Source organism: Plasmodium relictum, assembly GCF_900005765.1.
Source record: "Plasmodium relictum strain SGS1 genome assembly, chromosome: 13".
NCBI lineage: Eukaryota > Apicomplexa > Aconoidasida > Haemosporida > Plasmodiidae > Plasmodium > Plasmodium relictum.
Window position 1 is genome coordinate 1097298 of NC_041691.1, and position 17787 is coordinate 1115084.

Sequence of the window (17787 nt, forward strand, 5' to 3'; positions counted from 1 at the left end):
TTAATGCAAAAATTTGATTAAGAGTATTTTTAAATAAAAAAAAAATTACTATCAAAAATGATAGAGAAAAAAAAACAATATATTTTTTTTTAATGAAATAGAATATTCTTAATTCTTAAAATTTATTAAAAAAAAAAAAAAAAACATAAAAAAAGAGTTGTAAGTACAAAATTACATATTTTGTAAGTACACAAAAAAAGAAAAAAGAAAATAAAATTAAAAATAAAATTAAAAATAAAAACATATATTATTATTAATTTGGATAAATATAAACAGGTTTAAAAGAATTCAAAAATTCAGTATAATTTACTTTATCATCTGCTTCTACAGTATATGCCAATAAATCTATTTGCTCGTCTGTTAAAGGCTTATTCCTTCAAAAAAAAAAAAACAGAAAAGAAATTATAAAATACATATAATGTTAAAATAATTAAAATTATAAATAATAAAGTAAAATAATTAAAGAAAATTGGTCAATGAAAAGCATAAGTATTTTTCTTAATGCTTTAGTTTTTTTTTTTTTTATTTCATTTAGAAAATTACATTTCATATTTCTGTTGTTGTAAAATTTTATTTAATTCTAATAAGACATATCTAAAATGTAAACTTGTTATTTTTCCTTGTGTTGAATCTTCTAAGTATTTCAAGCATTTTTTTAAGGGTACCTTATTTTCATATATGACAGTACATATATGACACCATATCTAAAAAAAAAAAAAAAAATTACACAAAGAAAATGGATAATAGATAAGAAAGAATACATATTTCATAAATAAAAAATTTAAAAAGAAAATTATAACCTCGTCTACATAAGAATATTTACTTTTATTCACAATATAAAAGGCTTGTAAAAATTCAAGGAAATTAATTTTACATGACTTTGTTATGTCTATAGATTTAGCTAGCTTTAAAAATTTGGGGAAAGAAAAAAAAATTATTTCATTAAAATTTAAAGAAAAAACAATTTAATATTTCATGAATAAAACTTATAAAAAAAAAATATATATATTATTTATTAATTTATTATTACTTCTAATAAAATATTATCATTAACTTCAAAATCCACTTCTTTACTAATTTTATTCATGTCAAATGTTTTAATTGCTTTGACAAAATCATTATAGTCTAAATAACCTATTAAAAAAATAAAATAAAAAATTAAATAGATATATTTATATGTATATATACTCTATTATTTGAGATACATTTTTATGTGAATTTTTTTTTTTTTTTTGTATAATTTTAAGATATAAACCATTTCCAAAATGATCATAATTTTTGAATTTTTGAAATAAAGCAACAGCTTTTATTACACTTGATCTTTTTCTCCTCTCAGAATTATTCCTTAGGTTATTTTCTTCGTAAAATTTATAGTGAAAATTAGCAATATCTGTACTATCAGATAAAATATATTTACCAATTGTTTCGATTAATTTTTTTATTTTTTCATTGTTTATATACTCCTTATTAATTGATAAACGGTAACACACTCTCATTTTACCAATAAATTCAGCTACATCAATTTTATCATTTTCTAATATTTTATTTTTTTTACATAAGGAGTTACTGTTGATTAATCTCATTAAAATTCTGATTTGTACAATTGATAGATCTACAGGGTGATAAAAAAAAAAAAAAAAAGCGTAAATATTTTTTAAATAATACATAAAATGCTTTAAATATGAGAATTAATACATAAAAGTATTTTTAAAAAAAAACATTTACCTATATTTAAATCTTTTAAAACTTGTTCAAATTCAGAAAATGTAACCTTTCCATCTAAGTTCTTATCAAATACCATTAAAGTTTCTCTTAAGCTTAAGTCTGCTTTTAGTAAAGTTTCATATAAATGTTCAAAACATTCATTCTTCCATTCTGTATTTATAAACTTTTCGTTAGGAGCATAATTTACTTTAAATCTACTTAAGACATTATTATAATTTACACAATTATTTTCAATAATTTTTAATTTTTTACATAAATAAATCCAGGGAACATTTTTTATTTTGCTAACTTTTTCTAGTTCTTCTCTTTAAAAAAAAAAAAAATATATAAAAATATTACATAAAAGTGTAAAAAAATTAAGATTAATAATTTTTTTTTTAAATTACGTCCATGTATTTATGTTAACGATTCCTGTTTTTTGTTTATCTTTTCTGTATAAATTGTTCCATAAGGAATTTTTTTCATTGCAAATTAATGCACTCAAACAACTCAAAATATCGTTCATTAAACCTTCGCAAGATATTTTCTTGTTTTTTTTTTGTTCCTTTAAAAAAAAAAATATATATATATATATATATATATTTATATATTTTTTATTATAAATAATTTAATACAATTATTTGAATAGTATTATTATGTTCCTTTTATTTGTAAAATTATAAATTACTTTTAAATTTATTAATATATATATGTATATTTGTTTACATTTTTTTCTAGTTCTAATATTTTTGAATAATGCAAGACTTTTTCTCTTAATTTTTTGTTTTCTTCAAAAGTTTCTCTAATTTTTTCAAGAGTTGGCGACATATATTCTTGCACTTCAAAAGTTAAGTCTTGGTTAAAGATAATTATAGCACCTAAATTTTTTATTTTATTACAATAATTTGATGCAGAAAATAATGTAATACATTTTCCTTCATGATGACTTTCAATTCCTTTTAAATTCTTAGGAACTTGATGAGATCGAATTAAAATATCTAAATCATTATTTTTTAAAAATATATCTGTTATATCTGGTCCGAAGCTTATACAATTATTTCCTCTTGCATTATCCCCAATTCCGTTTTTATTTTGGGGATCAGACCATAACAAATCAAAAATTATTGTATCTTCATATTTTTCCGGATGTAAAATTTCACACTTCTTTCTATTCAAAGAATTTATTTCTTTTAATGTTACGTTTTTATATCTGCATAATCCCCCGTGAACAACAAATATTTTATCTATTATAAAAAAAAAAAAAAAAAAGAAAAAATGTCTTAGCTAAATATATAGATAAATTAATGAATAGATAAAAAAAATATATAAATTTACTTTGAATATTCACTGCTAGACTTAACAACTCGAAAATATTTTGAAATAAATCAAAGATAGTATTGTCATATTTAGAAATAACTGAAAAAAAAAATTTTAAGTATATAAAAAAAATAAATCTTCAAATATACTAACATAAAATTAGTGAAAATATTACCTTCATTATAAAATCCATATACTTCATTCATATATGAGCATTCATGATTTCCTCTATTAATTACTACATTATCGTAATTACTTAATTTAAAAGTAAATAAAAGTAAAAATATCTCCGTGGCATTTTCTCCCCTATCAGCTATATCACCATTAAAAATATATCTATATGAGAAAAAAAAAAAAAAAGTAAAATAAATAAAAATAAATTTAATATTTTTAATAAATATATAAAAAACATTTTTTTTTTTTATTAACATATTATTTGATGATGGTGGGCCAAATCTGTTGAATAACCAAAGAACATCACGTAACTGTCCATGGACATCTCCTAATAACTTCAAAAAAAAAAATATAAGGACATATATATATATATATATATATATGGGAAAATGAAAAAAAAAAAGGGAAGTCTATTTTTTTTTATTTTCATTGTTTTACAATTAATTTACTATCTTTCGATTTTTTAGACATATCTATGTTTATTATAGAACTCTTTATATTTTCTTCTAGCATTTTTTTTGTTTTATCTAATATTGTATACACCAAATTATAGGGCAATGTAATCTAAGAAATAGATAAATAAATAAAAGTTATGTAAAAACTAAATTATTAAAAAAATATATCTTTTTAAAAAATGGTAATATATGTATTTACATTTTTAGATGTTAAAAAAAACTGAAACATTTCCATAGCAAATTTTTTATCAATTTTATCTTTTAATTGTGGAACTTTAGTTGCATAAAAACTAGACTTAAAAAGTAGTAAGGTATATTATTATATATTAAATTTTAGAAAATAGTATTTTTTTTTTTTTATGAACTATATATAAACTTATAGAAAAAATAATTTAAAAAAAAATGAATATGTTTACAATGATATATCATTTTTAAAAAAAGTGTGTCTATTACTTCATAAGAAATGGTAGAAGCACGAGAAAACTGATTTGAATTACTTGAAAAACATTTAGATGAAAACTGAATTTTTCCCTTTTTCATATCTTTTTTTATTATTTTTACTAAAGGTTTATAAATTTCTCTAAGTAAAATTAGTATGTTAAATATTGTTTTCATTTGTAAATATATATATATATATTCATAGTATTTATATATGTTTTGTCTCTATTTTCTCTTATATTTTTTTTTAATTACTCATGACTATTTAGAGTTAAATGTTCATGCAAATGTTCGAACTTTCTCCAAACAGTACAACAAACAAAAGAATAGAAATTTTTCTTAGCTAAAAATCCCCTGAATATCTTTTGTATCATTATGCATGCACTCTCTTTTTCTAAAATGTTAATAAATATATACAAATTTTATTAATTGAATCTCATATTTATGTTATTTTTCATATAAATATATATATATTATTTAACAGAAAGTTATTAATATAATTAAAAGAAAAATACCATCATATAATTTTATTGAATCAACAGAACAAAATATTATTAAATCATCTGTGTCATATATTTTTTTATTTCTATAAATCCCATTTGTATAACCAATTTTATTTGTATACTTTGCTGCATATATTTTATACAAATTTCCTTTTTCATTTTTTATATTTTGAATATGTTGAATAATTGATTTATGACCATATATCATCACAATATCTTTAACATTATAACTCACCATTTTATATTTCACAAAAATAAACAAATTTTTATACACAAGTTTTTTTTTCACTTATTGAAATGTTGAAAATATTCACAGAAGTATAAATGCTTCAGCAAATAAAAGTTAAAAAATAATTTATTATATATAAAAATAAATTATTATTTGATTTAATATTTAAAAAAAAAATTTCTCTTTTTTTTTTTTTTAAATATAAAATAGAAATTTCATTTATTTTATAGAACAATTCTATTAAAACATGAAATTTTTTAATTGCACACATAGCAAAAGCTTATTTTTTCAAATACATTGAATTAATGATTATAATTTTTTTATAAAATAAAAAAAAAATCTGTTCTTTTTTTTATATTTTTAATTGAATATTATAATTTCTAAATGTAATGAAATAATTTTTTGAATAATTTAATATGTTGCAATTAATTATGGTATGTTAAAAAAACAAAAAAATAAAAAATGTCTTAAATTTCAAAAAAAAAATTAAAAAAAACAAAAAATAATTATATATTACGATAAAAAAAACAAAAAATTATAATAAAATAAAAAAATATAAATATACGAATTTTTTCATTTTTATATAACTCACTATTTAAAAAGTTCTTTATCTTCATTCTTTTGTTTTATATATTTCTACAAAAAGAAATAAATAAAAAAAAAATTATAAAACATATATAAGTAGAAATATTATTTCCTAATAAAATAATAATTCATTATTTTTTTTTTTTAAATAAAAAATATATATATATTACTCGCATATTAAATTCAGAGTCATAACTTTTTTTTTTCTCAGTTTCCAATGAATCTACCACCTATAATATAAAAAGTAATATTAATAAAATTGTATATATATTTACTGAATTACATTTATGAAAACTCTTACATTTTTTTTAATGTCTTCATATTCATAAGCCTATAAAAAAAAGAACATATTTTTATATATAAAAATATACTTATAGTTAGAATATTAATAAATAATAATTTTAATGAAAAAGAAATTTACATTTAAAGAATCTACATAAAATTTTAATCCATCAGTATTTAACCAATCATGATTCATAGACTCATTGTTTTTTTCTAATTAAAAAAAAAAATTAATAATATATATATATATATATAATATCTACAGTATTATATTTAAATTTTATTCAAACCGCTGTTTAAAAAAAGACCTTTTAATCTGTTATCAAACTCTTCTAATTTTTTTAAAGACTATAGAAATAAAAAATATAAATTAAAAAAAAAAAAATTAGGATGTATATATATATATATATATATATATATATATAATTACCAATTTTTCTCTTTCTGTTTTAGACATTTTTTTATATTTTTTCATATTCTTTAAATATACTTCATTCTGAAAAAAAAAAAAAAAAAATAATTATTTTATTTTTCTAGTATATATTAAATATGTATTCGTATATTACTAAATCAGCAAGTTCATTTATACTTCTTGGATTTTTATTTTTCTTATTGCATGCTGCTTCTATAGTGTTTGTCCTTTTTTTTAATATATTAATTTTTTCTATTTTTGACTCTTCATCTTTTTTTTTATTTATCAACGATGGATTATCATTTTCATTTTTTGTATCAAATTGATTGGCATTTATTTTTTTTAATTCATTACTATGCCTGCTAAAGTCATTTGCTTTATTATTTTTTTTAATTTCAATTTCATATTTTGAACTTGTGTTATCTAAACTTTTTTTATCAATACTTTTCTCCTCTTCATTTTTTTCTTCTTTTTTTTTTCCTGTTTCTTTTTTTTTATTAATTTTCTCTTTTTCATTCTTTTCTTCTTTATTTTTCTCTTTGTTTATCTTTTCTTCATTTTCCTCCTTTTTCTCTTTTTCTTCTCCGCTTTTCTCCTTTTCATTTTCTTCTTCTTCATTTTCAGATCCTTCGTCTACACCACTGATATTGTAATTAAATGATAGTAGATTATATTTTAGTTGCTTTTTTTCTTTTCTTTTTAAATCTTCATATTTTGTATTTGATTTATTGTCTTTTAAATTGTCTTCATAATTAATATATGGAACCAAATGGTGAAACGGATTTTCAATAATTTTTATATATTCAATATATGGAATATCCTCTATGGGTTCATCATTTTTATTAGTTTTTATGTTGTTAAATTTTAGTAAATTATAAATACTGTGTTTTGCTACTTTCCCAAACAATGTACTTTTATTATTTAAATATTCTACCTTATCTAGTGTAATAAAAAATTGACTACCATTAGATGGTTTGTCTATATTTAAATTAGCAAAAGATAAACACCCACAGTATAGAAATTTTAGCCTACTATTGTATTCATTTTGAAATGGTTCTTTAAAAGCATATTCATTATCTAAAAAATAAAAAATAAAATAAATTTTTACAACCTAAAAAACAAAAAAATATATATATATATATATATTTACGTAATCCAGTATTTGTGTGATCTCCAGTTTGAATTAAAAATTTTGGTATAACTCGAAAAAATTTATTTTTATTATAATAATTATTTAAACATAATTGAATAAAATTTTTACAAGCTATTGGGCATTCATTGCTAAAAAGTAAAACTTCTAATTCGCCCAAACTAGTATATATAATTACTTTTCCTGATGTTTTCGGTTCAATACTATAAACTTCTGACATTTATTCAATTAAAAAAAAAAAAAATAGAAGTTGTAATTTTTTAATACATATTATATATATATATATATATATATATATATATATATATATATATATATTTATTTTGTTTATTTATTTTTATATATATTTTTTTGTTTTAAAACGACAATTTTTAAAATTTATTTCACTAAAAATTAAAAATGCAATTCTTTTTTTTCACATATACACTATTTTTTTTATCTTTTTAATAAATTTGTTTATTATTTCATTTTTTTTTTTTAATTTATTATGCTTTTTATCTTTTAAATATACAATTCTTTATTTCATGTTTTAAAATTTATGAATCAAGAGATGATTAAGTATTCTTTATAAATCTTTAGTTAAAAAAAAAAAAAAATGACAAGGAGAATTTAATTTTTATAATTATTTTTATTATTTCTGTATTTATTTAAAATTTTAAGGTTAAGTGAAATGTATATGAGTTTTTATACGCTTTGAAGAATATTTTCATTTTTAAATAAAATTTTAAACATAAATATAATTTTATTTAAAAATGAAAAGGAAACTGCAGTATAAGAATGATTTTAGAAAATACAGACATTTTTTTAAGTAATAATTTTTAAAATAATTATATTTAAATTTCAATTATATATTAGATGCATATCTATTTATTTAATACAAAAATGAAATGATTTTATAAAAATGTTAAAATTTTTGAATATTTCAAAGAGTTTTTTCATATATGAAGTTGTGAAATAATACTTTTAATTATTTAAATTCTTCAGTGTTCTTATTATCACATAATTTACTATCTGCATATTATATTTTTCTGAAACTTGAAATTAAAGAGATTAAGAAAAGGTTTACATCGAAATTTTCTTTTTTTTTGTATTTTTTTGTATTTTTTCGCACATAATTATAGATATTTACAGAAAAAAAAAAATTTTACATTAACACTCAATAAGAAATTAAAATATATTTTTTGTTAGATATATGCACCATAAAAGTATTTTTTTTTTTATAAATATGTACAGTTTTATCTTACCATTTTTCTAAAAGTTTTGGTTGTATTCCCTTTTTCTGAAATAATAATAAGGATTTTTTAAAGTGTATTCTTTATAAAAAATTCGAAAAAAACATTCTTTTTCATAAATTTTTATTATTATATCAATTTTAACAATGTGTTTAAAAATATTTTAATTGTATTTAAAATAAGTACTTAAATGTTTTTTTTTTTTTTTCTACATAAATAAAACATATATAGATGAAAAAAAAAAAAAAAAATAAACAAATAAATGAACAAAAAAAAAAAAAAAAACGAATAAATGAATAAATTAATAAAATAATGATATAGACAAAAATAGTAAGCAAATAAATTAATAAGTAAGCATATGAATAAACAAATTAATAAGATAAAATCAATTAGTACAATTAAAAAAAAAAAATTTATATATTTAAAATAAATATATTTTAAAACCTATCAATACAATTAATAGGATAGTTTTTTTTTTTTTTATCTTTTTATAAAAAACAAAAAGAAAAAAAATCTTAAAATTTAATAATAAAGATTAAAAATTTCTTCTTTTAATAAAATTTTCCTACGAATCATTATTACTAGCTCTATATATGTGTAATTTTTGGATTATATTTATATTTTTACTATTACATATTCATAATTTTTTGTACTGATTCATACAATAATAATAAACATTAATATTTATTTAATATAATAATGCATATATATATATATACTTGAACATTTTTTTTCTTAAAAAAAAGTGCAAAGATAATAAAAAATATCATATGATAAAAGAGATATTATATGATTTTTTCTTTTTAGCCTAATAATCCAAGCATTTCTTAAATTAATTTTTCTTGAATGCTGCATAATAAATTGTTTGATTTCATTATCTTCTGTTAGATCAATTGGTAAGTTGTTGCAGCTAGTTTTCATAAATATATTTGCTCCTCTTTTTACTAAACTTTTAAATATTTTAATATTACCAGTTATGGAAGCAGCATGAATTGGGAAAAGTTGTAAACGAACATCAAAATAATTAGGATCTGCTCCTTTTTTTAAAATTATATCAACAATTTTATAATTTCCAGATGTTATTGCACAGCATAATATTTTACTTGTTATTCTTTTTTTAAAAATAGATTTAAATTTTAAATAATAATGTATTTCTAAATTTTTTGTATAAACGTTATATTTCTTCATTATACTCACAATTTCCTTCATTTTTTTATTTAATGATTGTTCAATTTGTTGGCATATTAAATATTTAACAATACCCTTATGCCCTTCAAATGAAGCATAATGAACTGGTTCCAATAAATTTAAATCTAAGCATGAAATATCGGCCCCATTTTCAGTTAATAATTTTACTATTTCGAAATTTCCCATCATAGAAGCAGCGTGTAAAGCAGAATCATATTTTTCATCTAAATTTAAATTTAATAGAGCACCATTTTCTAATAAATATCTGCAAACATTCAAATGATTAGATATAGAAGCACACCATAGAGGGGTTTCATTGTCAGAAGATAAAGCATTTATATCAGCATTATTATCAATTAAAAATTTTAGAGACTCCATGTCTCCTTTTGATGCAGATAAGTGTAATGGAGTAAATTTTCTTATTCTTGTTTTACTGTTCACATCTGTTCCTGATTTTAGAATATTTTTTATTAATTCAATGTTTCCTTCTTTTGTTGCTAAGTGAATTGGTTGCAAGTCAGAAATATTATCAATCATGGATAAATTTTCTAAATTTCCTCTATATTCATCCATATATACGTCCAGTTCACTATAATTAAGATCATTATTTTCATTTATATTTTCATTTACTTCTATTATGCTATCATTATTCCTACAAAAATTTATTAAATATGCTTCTACTGTTTCATGCTCATCACTTTTATTATTAACAAATTTTTTTACAGAATGTTTTTTTTTATTTTGATCACTGCAAATATTTATGTGAACCCTTTTATTTTCTTTTTTTTTCTTTTTTTCTTCTTTCAAAATACCTCTCTTTTTCTCTTTTTTATCTATATAATTACTAAAAACTTTTTCCTTTTTTATTTTTTCCAATTTATTTTTTGTTCCTTTCTTTTCTTTTTTTTTTTTTTTTTTACATTTATATGATTCTGTATTATCATATTCCTTATGCAGATGCTCATTCTTCCACTTAATAGGGTTTAACTTAAGATATTTATTAATTTTATTATAATTATATATGCACTTGCTATTATTTTGTTGCTTTTTAATGTTTACACGTTTAAACCTATAATAAACTTTGTTGATAGAATATATGAACTTACAGGTATAGCAATTTAAATTATATAATTCTATGTGATTTTTGCAAATTAAATTTTTTATACGCTTTTTCTTATTTTTATTAAAAATTTTATATAACTTTTTATAAAATATTTCATTATATGCTACTTTGATTTCCTTATAAATGATTCCATTAAATTTATTAGATTGTTTGTTACTTTTTCTTTCAAGGAAATTTATATAATTTTCTTTTGACTTATATGCCATACCTCTATTTTCATTGTAAACATCATTTTTAATAAAATGACTTGATATAATTTTATCATTTAAACTGACACATGAATAAGATTTATCATAAATATCATTATTAAATTTTTTTTTGTTATACTCTTCTTCAATGCTTATTTTCTTTATTGCTTTTTTTTCGCTAACAGAACTTAGAAAGTATTGTTTCATATAATCATAAAAAAGGTTAGAATCCATATATTTTGAATCGCATCCTATGTTTTTTTTTTCTATATTTTCATTAGATTTGTTGTCTAGACAAACACTAGTTTTTTCTACAAACCATTCCTTATTTTCATTTTTAATATTTTTATTATCCTCTGAAAACATAAAATTATTTCCTTTTTTTTTATTTAATCTATTAATATTTGTGTATTTTTTATTTAGACTATTTTTATTCACTTTTTTACGATCATCTAATAATATATAGTCATTTTTATTATTCATAATATGGGTATTCTTTTCCTTTTCCTTTTCCTTTTCCTTTTCCTTTTCCTTTCCCTTTCCCTTTCCCTTTCCCTTTTTTTTCTTTTTTTCTTTTTCTTTTTTTTCTTTTTTTCTTTCTTGATAATTATATAACAATATTTTAATTAACTCTAATAATAAATTTTTATTTTTTTTTGTATCGTAATATTTTAAAATATAATTTTTTTCATTTCCCTTTTCTATAGAATGATTTATAATTTTATTAATTAGAAAAGTTATATAATTATTTAGTTGTGCTTTCACATTTAAAATACTGAATAACTCAAATTGTAAATTTATAAAATTTGATTTGCCTTTTATAACACTATACGTAATTTTATTTCTGAATTTTTTTAGAAATAAATTAAGAACATTTAGTTTAATATCAAATAAGGATTTACAATGAAAAATTTTCTTATATAGCAATTTAATAAAAATGAGTTTAATTTTACCATTGTTTATATTTATAAAATGTAGTAAAATTTTTAATTGTACATATATCCTTTTTAATTTATGAAAATATATATCTTTCTTTTTTTTTTTATTTAAAGACAATAGTTTTTTTTTAAACATTTTTTATTTTTGTAAAATATAATTTTTTTTTTATTTTTAAATTAAAAAAGAAAAATATATGGAAATAAATTATTCTGAGTTTATAAAATTTATATGTTCATCTAATCTTCTTGAGTATTCTATATAATATATATATATATATATGTATATAGATATATATGTATACATATATTTATGTATATATGTATATATGTATACATATATTTATGTATGTATGTATATATGTATACACATATGTATGTATGTATTTATACTTTGTTTTACTTTCTCATTTCCTAATTTTAAGATATATCAATTATATACATGCATCTATCTATATTTACAATATAAAATTATAAAATACCATAGGATAACTATTCAAATTAATAAAAATTCAAAGGAAACATAACAAAGAATAGAATAAAAAAAAAAGGTAAATAATAAAAAAAAAAAATTAATAAATAAATAAACAAAAAAATAAACAAAAAATAGAATACAAAATATCAAGAGAAATAAAAAAAAAATTAAAATAAGGTGATAAAGATAGAAAAATATTTTTAGAAGCGAAGCTATTTTTATATATATATATGCATTAACACATCAGTGTCGTTATATTAATAAATTAAATTATTTTGTAAAACATTTCATTTTTGTTTACTCTATTAAATTTTAATTTCTACATAAGTTTTTTTTCTTAAATATTAAATACTAAATATAAATAGTGACAATATCTAAATATAATAATTTGGTATTAATTAAAAAAAAATAATGTCAAATATAATTTAAAAAAAAAAACAAAAACAAAAAAAAATTACAAGCATTTAAAATTAAATTATCCATTTTTTATTTTTATTATTAAGAATTAAAATAAAAAAAAAAAAAGATATATAAAACAGATACATAGAAAATTTATAAATAGTGTTATTTTATAAAATAAAATTGCAATCAATAATAAAAATATATATGGAGGAAAAAAAAAAAAAAAAATTTAACTCTACAGTTACACATGAACAAACTTTCTTGATAATTTGCATCTTTTTTTTTTTTTTTAAAAGAAAAATTCTCTTAAAAATATATTATATTAATAGTTTTTTTTTAAATTTTTTTTTCTCCTTTTATTATTTGTTTGCATTATAAATATATAAAAGCATAGTTTGCTTCCTTTTCTAGTAAACAAGAAAAAAAGTTACACACAATAAAAGACATTACTTTTATAATACAATTTTAAACAAAAATATATTTTTTTTTATAAAATAAATAATAATATATATATTATCTTTTTTTTTTTTTTTTCAAAAGAAAATATATATTTTTTTAATTATTTACTAATGCATAATTAATTAAAATAAACATAGAATAATAGAAAATAGAATCAAAGAAAATATTCTTTTGAAGAGTTTATTGATATTAATAATATTTAAAATGTTTCATACTATTTTCTATTCTTTTATAAAAAATGAAAAAAAATAAAGATAATGTAAAAGGAACAGAAACAACATTCTATTTAATTAATACTGTAAATTTAAAAAAAGTATTCGATGTAAACCAATTTTCCTTTTTATTATGTTATGTTTATATTATATTGCTGGTTAAGTGATAATAATTTTTCAAAATTACAAATTACGATGAAAAATTAAATTATTTCTTAAGATGTGTGCTTTAGAAGTGCATTTTTTTTCCCCCCAATTTTCATTTTAAATATTTTAAAAAGAAATTCAAAATATGTGTGTATTTTATTTAATTTATTCTTTTTCTTATATTTATGATAACTTTATATATATTATTAATTTTATGTTTTCCCTTTTTTTAGTTTTATTTTTGTTTTTCATTTAGTTATATAAACTCTTAATTTTTCTTAGTTTTAAATAATTAAAAAAAAAAAGAATAAAATTTCTCTGAATATAGACAAATATAAATATGTACAAAAAATACATTTTATTAAGTGTATACTTTTCCCTTTTCATTTAATAGTTTATAATATTTTCTAAATTTTTATTCGTAAAATTTATAAATACCGTTGTAAATTTTCATAAATATTGATAGATTATTTCATAAATATACTCTCGTAAAAGTTATGACGAAAACAATTATCTTTTAATATATATATATTTTTTTATCCTTTTAGGAAATTTTATTTTTTTTTATGCAAGTAAAATTTAAGAATATATTTTTTATATAAAATATACAACAGAATAATATTTTTATTTAAATTCATATTAAGATTTACAAGAATTTTAGCTTTTAGGTTTCGTAGAATTCTTGAGGATATATATATTAATGATAACAAATGAAAAAACAATTTTTTATAGGGAGGAATGTACATATAACATAATTTTTTAAATGTACTATAAAATGTTCAATTATATAAAATAGAATATAATTAAATAGATAAATATATAATAAAAATATACTTTCAAAATAAACATTATGAATCCTCTCAAATAAATCATTGAAAATTAATTATTCATAATTTATTTAATATAAAAAAAAAACTATATTAATTTTGAAAAAATTATATTTTCTTTATCGGTACATTTTATTTTAATTAAATACAATTTTTTTAAAATTTCATATTTTTATTTTTTTATATATTAGATAATCAAAAAGTATAACTCTCAATAGCTCAGAAAATATATTTTATATACCACTGTTGTAATAATAAGATATTTTAAAATTATTTTGTATAATTATACAGTTGTAACAATTAAAATTTTTCTATTTTAAAAAAACAAAAATAAGTTAAATGACCATACGATAATTTCTTTATTCGATAACTTTTCTTCTTTTTTTCCTTCTTCCTTTATATAAAATTAAAAACATATTTTATATGATTGAAAATGATAATTTTAATTTTAAAATTATGAATTAATATAATATATATGTGATAGTGTATGCATTTGGCCCCTATTTAAAAATATTTAGTTAAAAAATATTCTCATTTTAACTGAAAAATATAAAAAAAAATTACATACATTTATATAATACTTATTTAGCTTATATTAGTGAAATAAAAAAAAAAAAGGGGTTTCAATATTTTAATTAAATATCAATTTAAATTTAATATTTTAATAGCTTTCCAAAAAAAATGTTAATAAAAAAATATAGTGATTTAAAGTATTATAAAAATTATATATATATTTTTCATTATAATTTGGTTGAAAATTTTTAAAAAAGCACGTAAATTCTATTTTCAAAAAAAAAAAAGAAAAAAAAAATTAATAAAAAAAAAAAAAAATACATAAAAATAATAAAAAAGATATAATCAGATATGATGAATCAAATTATGTTATATAAATATAGGGATTCTCTTATATAGAAAGTTTCTTTTTTTTTACATATAATAGAATGATATAAATTTACTATAAATGTAAAAAAAAAATTTTTAATATTTTTAATTTTATTTATTTTCTAATATAAAAGAATTTTTAATATATATATATAAATATTGGGATTTTAAAAATGATTAAAAAAGGGAGTTTAAAATTAAAAAATTTGAAAATTGCAAGAAGTTCTATTAATAATGTAAAAACTGATGATCGTTCAATAAATAAAGAAAATGGAAAAAATAAAAATGAAGAAAAATTGAAGAGATTAAAAATGTATCGTACAAAAGCTAATTTTAAAAAAATGAATATGAAAATAAATGAGGTGAGAAGAATAGAACCCAATATAAAATGGTTTAATAATACAAGAACAATAAGTCAAAATAAGTTAGAAATATTTCGAAATAAGTTAGAAGAATCCACTCATGATCCATTCAGTATAATTATAAAAAGATCTAAAATACCTGTAGAATTATTAAAAGATGAAAGATATAGTGTAACAAAAAAATATAAAAATGAGAATTTTTTAAGAATAGAAAACTATGATGACGTATTTAGTAAAAGGAAAAAAAGAAAAAGACCAAAATTGAATGTATCCAGTATTGAAGAATTTGCAAATAATGCTAAAAATAAACTATCCACTTATGAAACGAAAAACGATAAATCCCTAATTGAAAAAAAAAGTGAAGTAGAAAAAAAATATAGTAATGATCAATTATTAAAAATAGGTCAGTCAAAGAGAATATGGAATGAATTATATAAAGTGGTAGATAGTTCTGATATTATTTTAGAAGTGTTAGATGCACGTGATCCTATTGGAACTAGATGCAAAAAATTAGAAGAGAGTTTAAAAAAAGACAGGCCACATAAGCATATAATATTAATAATCAATAAAATTGATTTAATACCGACATCCGTAGCAGAAAAATGGATAAAAATTCTTTCAAAGGAATATCCAACTATTGCTTATCATGCAAACATAAATAAGCCATTTGGCAAAAGTGATTTATTTAATATAATTAGGCAGTATACTCAATTTTTTAAACAACAAAAAAAAAAGCATGTTCATATTGGTTTAATAGGTTATCCTAATGTAGGAAAAAGTGCTATAATTAATTCATTAAAGAAAAAGGTTGTTTGCATTTCTGCTTGTTTACCAGGTCAAACAAAATATTGGCAATTTATAAAATTAACCAACAAAGTTTATTTAATTGATTGCCCTGGAATTGTACCATATGATGTTGAAGATTCAGATAAAATTTTAAGATGTACAATGAGAATTGAAAAAATTACTAATCCTCATTTTTATATTGATGATATTTTTAAAATGGTTAATAAATCTCACATATTTAAAATTTATAAATTATCAGAGGATTTAACTTTTCAAAACTCAGAAGAATTTCTAGAGATTTTAGCAAAAAAAATGGGGAAACTTTTAAAAGGTGGTCAACCTGATATCATTTCTGTTTCTAAAATTATCTTAAATGATTGGATAAAAGGAAAAATTCCTTATTTTGTTAATCCAGACGATTATTTAAAGGAAATTAAAGAAAATAATAAAAGCAATGAAGAAAATTTGCATGTGCATCCAAAAGAAAATTGTGTTGATGCTGACAAAGTTAGTGAAGATTTAAATGATGAAACAAGTGAAGAATTTAATGAAGAAGTCAGTGAAGAATTATGTGATGAAAAAGATGAAGAATTATGTGATGAAGAAGATGAAGAATTAAGTAATGAAGAAGATGAAGAATTAAGTAAAGAAGAAGATAAAGAATTAAGTAAAGAAGAAGATAAAGAATTAAGTAAAATATGAAATAATAATTAATAAAAAAAAATAAGGAATAGGATAATTAAATTTATAAAAATAAAAAAAAAGATAAAAGTTTGTTTTGTCTACCTTTTTGATAGTTTTTGCATTTTGTTTTCAAATAGAAATACTTAAAGCTTATGTATGCATTTAAAATATCAACATATTTTAACTAAAATAAAAATTAAATAAAAAAGAAATACATTTTGTTTTATTTATTAATTATTTTTCTTTTTTTTTTTGTTGAAATCGTTATTTTTCTATTTTTAAAAAAATATTATTTGATTGTGGCATCTTTTTTTATCCTTCTTTTTATATTAATAAATATATTAATATACTTAGAAATACGATTAAATTTTTAATATAAATTTTTCTGAGTTCTTCAAAAATGTAAATTAAGATACTATATTTCATAAAAAAATTCTAAGACTTATCTAAATATTAGCATTAGAAAGTTAATTTTTTCTTGTTATTCTTTATATTTTTCCATATGTTAAAAAAAAAAAAAAGCAAATTTTTTATATAAAATGTATTTAAGAAATAAATATGTAAACATATGAATGGAGAATAAAAAATAAGTAAAAATATATAGAAAGCACATAAATATATGCATAAATATAAATA

General features: G+C 18.0%; 4 protein-coding genes across 4 annotated transcripts; 1 reads left to right on the forward strand and 3 right to left on the reverse strand.

Annotated features, from left to right (window-relative positions):
* Positions 1-253: 253 nt before the first annotated feature.
* PP7 (serine/threonine protein phosphatase, putative) lies at positions 254-4829 on the reverse strand (the record flags this gene model as incomplete). The annotated part of the gene is made up of 16 exons (XM_028678807.1): positions 254-374; positions 544-704; positions 801-905; positions 1031-1134; positions 1256-1612; positions 1726-2030; positions 2112-2269; positions 2431-2948; positions 3040-3120; positions 3197-3357; positions 3451-3523; positions 3645-3759; positions 3850-3945; positions 4104-4230; positions 4344-4482; positions 4604-4829. 16 exons carry the CDS (start codon positions 4827-4829, stop codon positions 254-256), a joined length of 2847 nt encoding a protein of 948 aa, XP_028535916.1.
* Positions 4830-5411: 582 nt separating this feature from the next.
* CYP52 (peptidyl-prolyl cis-trans isomerase, putative) lies at positions 5412-7469 on the reverse strand (the record flags this gene model as incomplete). Its single annotated transcript, XM_028678808.1, has 8 exons — positions 5412-5456; positions 5576-5635; positions 5707-5736; positions 5827-5900; positions 5978-6035; positions 6118-6183; positions 6254-7176; positions 7250-7469. The coding sequence occupies 8 exons, from the start codon at positions 7467-7469 to the stop codon at positions 5412-5414; spliced, it is 1476 nt and encodes a 491-aa protein (XP_028535917.1).
* A 1747-nt stretch (positions 7470-9216) lies between these two features.
* On the reverse strand, positions 9217-12054 carry PRELSG_1327900 (ankyrin, putative; the record flags this gene model as incomplete). Its single annotated transcript, XM_028678809.1, has 1 exon — positions 9217-12054. One exon carries the CDS (start codon positions 12052-12054, stop codon positions 9217-9219), a length of 2838 nt encoding a protein of 945 aa, XP_028535918.1.
* Positions 12055-15492: 3438 nt separating this feature from the next.
* On the forward strand, positions 15493-17169 carry PRELSG_1328000 (GTPase, putative; the record flags this gene model as incomplete). Its single annotated transcript, XM_028678810.1, has 1 exon — positions 15493-17169. The coding sequence occupies one exon, from the start codon at positions 15493-15495 to the stop codon at positions 17167-17169; it is 1677 nt and encodes a 558-aa protein (XP_028535919.1).
* Between the last annotated feature and the right edge of the window lie 618 nt (positions 17170-17787).